This window comes from Conger conger, chromosome 6 (genome assembly GCF_963514075.1).
Source record: "Conger conger chromosome 6, fConCon1.1, whole genome shotgun sequence".
NCBI classification, from domain to species: Eukaryota; Metazoa; Chordata; class Actinopteri; order Anguilliformes; family Congridae; genus Conger; species Conger conger.
Genome location: NC_083765.1, coordinates 40,499,957 through 40,510,434, shown reverse-complemented (window position 1 = coordinate 40,510,434; position 10,478 = coordinate 40,499,957). Strand labels below are relative to the sequence as shown.

Here is a 10,478-nt window from a genome sequence, read left to right as displayed (position 1 = left end):
AAAGACCTTCATTGCAGGCAACGTTCGACTGCAATACCGTTTTACAGCTGTGCCTCTACCGCCCTCTATTGGTGGAGTGTGAGAACTGCACAAAAGTACATAAGATCCTGAAGTCCCGTCCTTATTCTGAATGGCACTCTCAAATGAGAAATGGAGGCTGTAGAGAATAGATTGGATGCATCTACATACCCAGGGCCACATGTGTCTGTGTAATATCACAGTGCAAAGTTTGGATGGTTCTGTCTCTTTTAACAGCTTTTAGCTGTGTTCAGCTTAAAACCATACGCCTTTGTGGTCTGGATGTTCTTCACGAGTTCAACATCACTGAGATGGGTGCCTGTATTGCAGGGAATGTAAAATGAGCCCACTTGCGCTTCTGAAAATGCGCTGTGAAAGACATCTCCATCAGAAAATATTCTTTTTCAGTGCACGATAAAGGGAGCGAGGAAGAGAGCGAGAGATTGATAGAAAGGGCGTGAGAGAGAGAGGGTTAGAGTGTGAGGGAGCGAAAGAGGGCATGAGAGAGCAAGAGAGAAAGGGCGACAGAGCGAGAGAGTGAGGGAGAAAGAGAGAGAGAGGTGCAGTATGGTGACCTCATCTCCGTTCCCTCCTCTCCCGGCGGGGGTTCACTCCAGAGATCTCTCCGATACGGATCATTATCCAAATGGATTTGGGAGCAGTGGCAGGGCACCGCTATCTGGCGCGAGGAGGAGGTGATGATTCTGTCAGTGCGGAGACGGGCTGTGTGCTGAGAAACGCTGTGACAGAAACACACACCCGCACCGAGAGACTGGATATCCACATCCAAATTAACTTCCACTTCTGTCATGTTCCTGCACTCCCAACACTTCGTGATGAGTATTCACTGTACTGTAATTATATTCGCTCGTGTCGGCTTTAAAACAAATGTTTTTCCGGCTGGTTCCAGGCACTGAAATGACAGAGGTATGGCTGGTTCATGAGCTTTTTTTCCCTCCAGATTAGAGGGTACTCCTCATGTGCTCCGAGGGGGGATAGGAGGCTCCTGTAGAAGACCTCACACGTCCTGTAGAGATGAAAATGACTCTGACCGGGGCCCAAACCCACTCCATGGCTCATTAGCATTCAGCTAACCCTCACCCCCACCCCTCTCCCCAGGGGGAGAGCCCAGCAGCCCTGTGTCTCTGCGCAGCATACCGGACCGAGGGAGGAACTGAGGGAGGAACCGCGGAATCACCCCCGACACCCCCCCTCACTGCCCCGCCAGTGACCACATGCACGTACCACTGCATCACAACCCCCCTCCCGTGTGTGTGTGAGAGAGAGGGAGAGAGCATGTGTGTGTGTGAGAGTGAGAGAGAGCGTGTGTGTGTGTGAGAGTGACGGAGAGAGCAAGTGTGTGAGAGTGAGAGAGAGCGTGTGTGTGTGTGTGTGTGAGAGAGAGGGAGAGAGCATGTGTGTGTGTGAGAGAGAGAGGGAGAGAGCATGTGTGTGTGTGAGTGACAGAGAGAACAAGTGTGTGTGAGAGAGAGTGTGTGTGTGTATGTGTGTGTGTGTGCATAGCCCGCTGTGCTGCACACTCACAGCCCCGCCTCATATGCACAGAAAGCCCTGTGTGTGAGAGTGTGTGTGTGTGTGTGTGTGTGTGTGTGGAGAAAGCTCTGCATTGCAGCACAGTTATAAATTAGAGCTGCAGCTATGGGAATCTGCTGGGCGGGGGGACTGAGGCACAGCAAGCTGGAGCAGACTACAGTTACCCTGAGAGGAGGGGTGTGTGTGTGAGTGTGTGTAACTGTGTGTGAGTGTACCTGTGTGAGTGTGTGTACCTGTGTATATACCTGTGTGTGAACCTGTGCGTGAGTGTGTGTACCTGTGTGTGTGTATGTGTGTGTGTGTGTGTGTGTGTGCATTTGCATGAGTTTGTATCCGCAGGTGTGTTTGTGTGTGTGGGGGGGGGGGGTATGTGTGTGTGTACCTGTGTGAGCACCTGTGAGTGTGTATTTGTGTGTGTGTGAGTGTGCATTTGCATGAGTTTGTATCTGCAGGTGTGTTTGTGCGGGGGTGTGTGTGTGCGTTTGCATGAGTTTGTATCCGCAGGTGTGTTTGTGCGGGGGTGCGTGTGCGCATTTGCATGCAGGACAGAAACGCTAAAAGGGCCCTCAGTGAACAGACAAAGCAGAGTGGTCAGTAAGTGCTCTTTATCACGGGAACAGGAAATGCTGATGGTCTGGACTACCTGCACATGCTTTATTTTAATGGACATATCAGGCCTCATGACACAAAGCACAGGGTTACCTTCATCTGATCTGAAGCTCAAAGCACCTGAGCTTCGTATGGTATATCATTCTACAGACACTGCTCTATCGTGGGATCAATGCTGAGAGTTTCAGCAGTGTGTCAATTTGTCATTAATAGGCTCTGCTGGGTTGTTGTTACTTGGCACTCAATGCGTCTAATGAAGCAGTCAGTAACACAGTTCACTCTGCTCACCTGGTTTCTGGGGTCTGAACTGTCTGCAGGTTTTAAGGGGAAAAGAGAGAACAGCGGATCCTGTGGCTCTTCTGGCCAGCACTAGTGATCACTGTTCTGCTCATCCTCTTAATGTGGTTGATATTAGCACAGAGCACTTGTCTGGCAAGCTGAGAGTTGCCGGTTCAACTCCCTGCCCTGGGTGTGTTTGTGTGTGTGTATGTGTTTGTGGTTTGTGTGTGTGTGTGTGAGAGAGAGGCATTAATTGTAAGACTAGTTCCTGGAAAAAGCACTATATATGTAAATTATGTCCATTTACCGTTCTCGAGCAGTGTTTTTCACCCCTAGTCCTGGGAGCATGTTTAGGAAAGATTTTGTTTTCCCAGCTGAGCTCCGTGATTTAGTTTTCATTGACCTGCTAATGGAATAATCCTCTTTATTTGACATCCAGTGGAATATTAATGCTTTCTGCACAACAGAATGGACAGCTTTAGACGGGTGTTTGCACTTGTATAAAAGCTAACGAAAGATGTTGTTCAGCTTTACTTCTCAATATCTGCCCTCTCAACAAATTTGGGGCTTTTTCAAGTTTCATTTGGCTCTACAATTATAATGCAGGGCATCACTGTAGAACTAAATGGGCCTAAATTATAATGCAAAACCTCACTGTAATTTAATCAATAAAGCCAAATATCTGGGCTAATTTAATAAAGACACCTTTAATCACTTCTGAAATAACTGCACTAACTAGTCCATCACATTGTGTTTGTTTGTAGATTTGCTCGTGGGTATACATCAGAACATGGGCAGCAGTTGGTGCGGGACCGGCGGGGCAGGGCAGTCGGGCAGTTTTACTGGGCTGTGGGGGCATTGGGGCGAGGCAGTTGCGCAGAGCAGTTGGGCAGGGCAGTTGCGCTGGGGCAGTTGTGCAGTGTGGCAGGGCAGTGGGGAAGTTGGGGTGGAGCAGTTATGCAGGGGCAGTTGCGCTGGGGCAGTTGTGCAGTGTGGCAGGGCAGTGGGGAAGTTGAGGTGGGGCAGTTGGGGTGCGGCAGTTACGCAGGGGGAGTTGCGCGGGGGCAGTTGTGCAGTGTGGCAGGGCAGTCGGGAAGTTGGGGTAGGGGCAGTTGGGCAGGGGAAGTTGCACGGGGGCAGTTGCGGGGGGCTGCACGCACTTGGCCAGGGCGCTGAAGGAGTGGCTGAAGGACTTGGCCGCCAGGTGGAGCAGAGTCTGCAGGAACACGTCGATCTTCAGCGGGTTGAAGCTGTATCCTCTGTCTGGTGACACAACAGAGCAATGAACCCTGTGCCAGCAGAACCACACCCTCACTCTCTGCCCCAAACATAAACGGGTAACTTAACTCTCTGCCCCAAACATAAACGGGTAACTTAACTCTCTGCCCCAAACATAAACGGGTAACTTAACTCTCTGCCCCAAACATAAACGGGTAACTTAACTCTCTGCCCCAAACATAAACGGGTAACTTAACTCCCTGCCCCAAACATAAACGGGTAACTTAACTCTCTGTCCCAAACATAAACGGTTAACTTAACTCTCTGCCCCAAACATAAACGGGTAACTTAATTCTCTGCCCCAAACATAAAAGGGTAACTTAACTCTCTGCCCCAAACATAAACGGATAACTTAACTCTCTGCCCCAAACATAAACGGGTAACGTAACTCTGTAAGGACACTTTTACAGGCAAAGCACCTCATGCACTTGGCTAGTATCTCACTCACTCACGGATCGCAGGGTCAAGGTTCTCCACAAGGGGGAGCCATTAGCACTCATGGTGCCTCTCAATGCCACTGTGTGTCCTTGTTTTCCATCCATCCATTATCTTAACCCGCTTATCCTGAACAGGGTCGCAGGGGGGCTGGAGCCTATCCCAGCATACATTGGGCGAAAGGCAGGAATACACCCTGGACAGGTCGCCAGTCCATCGCAGGGCACACACACCATTCACTCACACACTCATACCTATGGGCAATTTAGACTCTCCAATCAGCCTAACCTGCATGTATTTGGACTGTGGGAGGAAACCAGAGTACCCGGAGGAAACCCACGCAGACACGGGGAGAACATGCAAACTCAACACAGAGAGGCCCCGGCCGACGGGGATTCGAACCCAGGACCTCCTTGCTGTGAGGCGGCAGTGCTACCCACTGCACCATCCGTGCCGCCCCTGTCCTTGTTTTGGTATTATTAAAAGATGCATACCTGTAATGTAATAATAATATTGCAATATTCAGAACCAAAATCTTACTATAAAAACTAAAACAGTAATCATTAATTTGGCTCTTACAATACCATTAAAGATGGCTGCAGTACGCAGATATGATACCAAATTAGCACAATAAGCAGGGCCACAATTTAACATATAATACATACATGGACAGGAAAAGTTATGGGCAGCCTGTAGCCTCGTGGCTGGTGGTTGGTGGTTTAATCCCTGGTGTAGCCACAATAAAATCTGCACAGCTGCTGGGCCCTTGAACAAGGCCCTTAACCCCAAATTGCTTCAGGGGGGATTGACCCCTGCTTAGTCTAATCAACTGTAAGTTGCCTTGGATAAAAGGGTCTGCTAAATAACACATTGTTGTTGTTGTTGTTGTTGTTGTTGTTGTTGTTCTTGTTCTTCTTCTTCTTCTTCTTCTTCTTATTATTATCATAAAATGGAAACACAAAGCAAAAAGGGATTAAATCCTGGATTAAACAGAGTCTTTGAAGTCTCATGAAGGTTTCTAGTTTGGGTGATAAAACATGTCAATGCTCATCCTGCACTGCTGCAAATCTGCTCAGAGGCCAGCAGGGGGCACACTCACCATCGTCCTCCTCCTGGTTGGGGTTGGGCACCTCCTTCAGCACGGCGAGGATCTCCTCATTGCAGGTGTGCTTCTTGATGGCGTTGCTCCCTGCTATGGCGACCGGGGTTGTACACATACATCTCCAAATACAGTCTTTTCTTGCAAGGGCATTTCCACTTCCAGTGGATGTGATGTTTTAGTCACTGCATGCTCTCGTGGTGAGCTCCTTCTTCTGCCATCTCCTGTGAAGAGCAGAGCCATGAGCACAGGAGTCTGTCTAGACACAAGACTACTACTGCTCACTACTACTGGCAAAACAAGGGTACTGCAGCACACTGTCAGGAGTCTGTATATTCCAGACCTGGGCATTTTACACGGCCCGCGGGCCCTTTGGTTGACTCTGACCAGCCCGCGTAAAGGTTCATAAGAAAATACAAAATAAACGTATTTTCTTATTTTACCTCATGCGTGGATTGAATGTGCATTTCTTTTATTTTGAAGTTGTGTTTTTTTACATTGCGCATAGGTACGTAAGGTACGTAAGTGATGCGTGTTACTGAATTGGCGTTGTCGCAAGCAGGTTACAGGTGCCAAGACGACTTTCACCCCCAAAATGTCGACTAAAAAAAGAAAGGTAGATGCTGAATGCAGGGTTTTCAAGAAGACATGGACTGCTAAGTATTTATTTACTGAAGTCAGAGGTAAAGCAGTGTGTTTGGTTTGCGGAGACCAGAGTGCCGTGTTCAAGGATTACAATTTGAGTCGACATTACGAGACGAAACATTCAGAGAAATATAAAAACTTGAATGATGCTGAAATGGCGCGGATATCGGAAGATTTGGTAGCTAAGCTACAAAAGCAACAAGGGTTTTTTACCAAGCTTCACACATCCAGGGATGCAGCAACCAGGACCAGCTTTGTAATATCACACAAAATCACTAAAAACAGTAAGCCATTGTCAGATTGAGAGTTTGTAAAAGAGTGCTTGGTGGACTCTGCAGCACTAATATGTCCTGAAAAAAAAGAAGCATTTCAGCAAGTCCCGCTGTCCAGGCGCACCGTGACGAGAAGGATCGAGGACATTGCGGGAAATTTGGAGCTTCAGCTGCAACGTGAAGTGGCAAATTTTGACTTTTTCTCCTTGGCTTTGGACGAGAGCTGTGATGTCCGTGACACAGCCCAGTTACTTGTATTTGTCCGTGGGATAACGGACTTCAAGATTACGGAGGAGCAAGTCAGTGCTTAAAATTGACGATGTGATTGATGTTGTAACTAAAATAGTAAACTTCATCAGAGCACGAGCATTGAATCACAGGCAGTTTGTTGCACTTTTAGAGGAACACGAGACTGAACATAGTGACATCAGCTATCACACAGCTGTCCGATGGCTCAGCCTGGGCAAAGTGCTAAAGAGTCTGGGATCTGAAAGCAGAGATCCGAGAGTTTTGTGAGAAGAAAGGCAAAAACATCCCAGAGCTCTCAGATGAGAAGTGGATGGCAGATTTTGCATTTGCTGTTGATGTGACTGCACTGATAACTGCACTGAACACCAAACTGCAAGGCAAGGGCCTTTTCGTCCATGAAATGCACAACCTGGTGAAGGCTTTCATGACGAAGTTAGTTTCTTTCAAGGCAACTGGAGAGCAAAAATGAAATGCACTTGATTTCCTCTCCATTTACCTGCAATGTGGATGATGCACACCTAGTGATGTCCAGTTGGAACTCATTGACCTGCAGTCTGATGCAGTACTGGCAGAGCACTTAAAGTCACGACCGCTGCTGAAATTCTACTCTTCTCTTAAGCAAGAGAAGTTTCCAAACATGAGGAGACATGCTCAGAAGATGTTTGTTCTCTTTGGCTCTACCTACATATGTGAACAAACATTCGCAGTGATGAAGTTTAACAAGTCCAGGTACAGATCCTCTCTCACTGATGATCATCTGTCAGCTGTGCTTTGCATCTCCACCTCAGACATTCAACCTGACTTTGATGCACTTGTTAAAGACCAACAGAGACTAGATTTCTCTCACTGAACAAGAAAAAAGAACTGAAAAACACAGAATGAGTGATGACTGTGAATGTGATTAAACTACAAATGTAGGCATCATTATTTTCTAATATGATGCATCTTACTGAATGTGGCTGAAAATGGTCACTAATATAATGAATCAAAAACTGTACAAATGCTCACATTTCGTTAACCATTGTTTTGGGAAATCTTTTTGAGTAAATGTCATTTTTTCTAAGACAACCTCTCTTTTTCATTGCTCAATTATAACATATACTCTTACCAGTCTTACCAACTTATCAAAACAATGCTATTTACTGCTTCATATAAAGAAACAATTAATATTATGCAGACTTTAGTTCAGCCTTTCGTTCCGGCCCTCCATAATATTTTCTTGTTCTCATGTGGCCCCATGTAAAAAATAATTGCCCACCCCTGGTCTAGACACGACTACTACTGCTCACCTGTCTGCCCTCTACTGGCAAAAAGGGTACTGCAGCTCACTGTCAATTCACCTATTACCATAAGAATACAGGTGCATCTCAAAAAAATAAAACATTGCGGAAAAGTTAAAAAGTTTTTCTCCATAATTTAATTCAAAAACTTTCATATATTTTCGATTCATTACACATAAAGTGAAATATTTCAAGAAAATCAAAAATCCAGTATCAAAATATTAGAATATTACATAAGACAAATCAAAAAAGGATTTATAATACAGAAATGTCGACCTTCAGAAAAGTACCAATACTTGGTCGGGCAATCATGAGGAAGACTGCTGACTTGACAGTTGTCCAGAAGACACTCATTGACACCCTCCACAAGGAGGGTAAGCTACAGAAGGTCATTGCTGAAAGGGCTGGCTGTTCGCAGAGTGCTGTATCAAAGCATATTCATGGAAAATTGACTGGAAGGGAAAAGTGTGGTAGGAAAAGGTGCACAAGCAACAGGGATGACCGCAGCCTTGAGAGGATTGTCAAGCAAAGCTGATTCAAGAACTTGGGGGAGCTTCACAAGGAGTGGACTGAGGCTGGAGTCACTATGCACAAGTGTCACATTCTTTCTGTCAAGCCACTCCTGAACCAGAGACAATGTCAGAAGCGTCTTATCTGGGCTAAGGAGAACAATAACTGGACAATTGCTCCAAAGTCCTCTTTTCAGATGAATGTACATTTTTTATTTAATTTGGAAATCAAGGTGCCAGAGTCTGGAGAAAGAGTGGAGAGGCACAGAATCCAAGTTGCTTAAAGTCCAGTGTGAAGTTTCCACAGTCAGTGATGATTTGGGGTGCCATATCATCTGCTGGCGTTGGTCCAGTGTGTGGACCATCCCTCGATCTAACAGACTCAAAGCCAGCAGTGCAGGCCTTACGTACTTGAGGTATCCTTCGATCTGGTTGAGCAGCCGGTCCATCTCCACGTCCTTCTTCTCGTGCAGCTCCTTCCCCACCCAGGGGAGGCAGGAGAGCACCGTGTACACGTACCAGTCACAGCGCACCTGCACACAGGTAACATCCAGTCACACGGGTAACCAGGTAACAGACTTACACACAGGTAACTACCCTGCACACAGGTAATATCCAGTAACACAGGTAACAGACTTTCATACAGGTAACAACCCTGCATTCAGGTAACAGCCAGTCACACAGGTAAGAGAGTCACACAGGTAACCAGGTAACAGACTTTCACACAGGTAACAGCCCTACACACAGGTAACAACTCTACGCACGGGTAACAGCCTGTCATGCAGGTAACAGCACATTACATGACACAGGTTGTGGATTCTAAGACATTCTGGATGAGGAACGAGTGAGGGCTCAAAAGCAGAGGCAGACTAATGACACACTAAAGTGGTAAAGCTGGGATATCTGTCCTTCCTGACTACAGCAGCTTACAGCCCACACACAGCCAGAGCCTGTTTTAGCTGCTGCTCTGTGCGCATGCAGTCTACGTACACTCTGTGTGCATGCGGTCTACGCACACCCTGCGTGCATGCGGTCTACGTACACTCTGTGTGCATGCAGTCTACGTACACCCTGTGTGCATGCAGTCTACGTACACCCTGTGTGCATGCAGTCTACATACACCCTGTGTGCATGCAGTCTACATACACCCTGTGTGCATGCAGTCTATATACACCCTGTGTGCATGCAATCGCAGTGAGGACAGCCTCAATCTGGCTCAAAATGCATTGCATAAAAGCAGAAATAAAAACTGGTAGATCCATGCATGACAAACATAAACGAAGGCATAAAAATGTACAACGACGACGAAAAATGAAATACCAATGAGGATCAAAACAAAATTAACCAGGCAATTTAACCCTTACAGTGCCATATAGCACTAAAGCATGACGACTGTAAAATACCAATGCCACCCTGAAACGTTAGAATAAGTTTAGTTATTGTTATCTGACGTTCGCTACCATTACAGTTGCGGCCGGAGGCGGCAGCAAAAAGTTCAACTCAAATAAAGTTCACCAGTTAACTTAAAACAACCGTTCAAAAAATGTGCTATTTAGCTGGCAAATATTAGCAAGATAAACAAAACTGTTTCAATAAAGAGAACAGTTGATTCACATTAGCTCGCTAGCCAAGCATCTAGCCAGACAACGCTAGTTAGGCAGCCAGCTTCTGCACACGTACCGTCATTTTCATCGTTATGCCGTCTCCTTGACATTTAAAACAAATCTAAGCAAACGATAGATCTTGCAAAAATAAAATATTCCCATGGAATACTTAATTAACAGTGCTTAATTGTCAAAGATACAAGAGTGTATCGGTGAAGGCAACCGCATCCATGAACCCACAATAGAAACGCCGCAATATGGCGGTGCAAGTACTTCGATTCAAGCTCTAGGGGTCCGACACAGTTGCCAGGTTTAACCAGCAGAGGTCTCCCTCATACTTATTTACATAAACCTGGGGTCACGAACTTTATCAAGACTGGCAATGTTTAAGAACCGCTTTGCTAACAGTTCTTACTAGTTTACCTGTCACTCTCATAAGTAAAGGAACAGTGGAGGTACATTTTTGTTCTTTAGGGAAGACATTTCCCAAATGTACCCTGAAAGTACAACAATGTTCATTTTGGATACCGTTGAGTTGGCTACTTTTCAAGCAAGAACGCTACAAATGAATGGATGATGTATTTGTAGCGCTATGCTAGTCATACATGTAACACCACAGTGACAAGCATTTGTACCATGGGCACTTT

At 46.2% G+C, this 10,478-nt stretch overlaps 1 protein-coding gene across 3 annotated transcripts; it reads right to left on the bottom strand.

Annotated features, from left to right (window-relative positions):
• Positions 1–2,162: 2,162 nt before the first annotated feature.
• On the bottom strand, positions 2,163–10,100 carry LOC133131460 (nuclear cap-binding protein subunit 1-like). 3 transcript variants are annotated; one of them, XR_009709021.1, is made up of 4 exons: positions 9,908–10,100; positions 8,639–8,760; positions 5,273–5,496; positions 4,736–5,105 (listed from the first exon to the last, which is right to left on the bottom strand). XR_009709021.1 is itself a non-coding variant. In XM_061246834.1 (3 exons), exons 1-3 carry the CDS (start codon positions 9,917–9,919, stop codon positions 3,501–3,503), a joined length of 357 nt encoding a protein of 118 aa, XP_061102818.1. In that variant the 5' UTR covers positions 9,920–10,100; the 3' UTR covers positions 2,163–3,500. The 3 variants fall into 3 exon arrangements, 1 of the variants encoding a protein (XP_061102818.1); XM_061246834.1 differs by lacking the exons at positions 4,736–5,105; positions 5,273–5,496 and adding an exon at positions 2,163–3,723; XR_009709022.1 differs by lacking the exons at positions 4,736–5,105; positions 5,273–5,496 and adding an exon at positions 4,634–4,667.
• Between the last annotated feature and the right edge of the window lie 378 nt (positions 10,101–10,478).

Excerpts from the sequence above, each read along its gene's own strand:
- LOC133131460 (XM_061246834.1), bottom strand. Across the intron at positions 3,724-8,638 it reads CAGATCGAAGGATACCTCAA|ACAGAGGATACAGCTTCAAC; the intron begins GTACGTAAGGCC and ends TTGTGTCACCAG.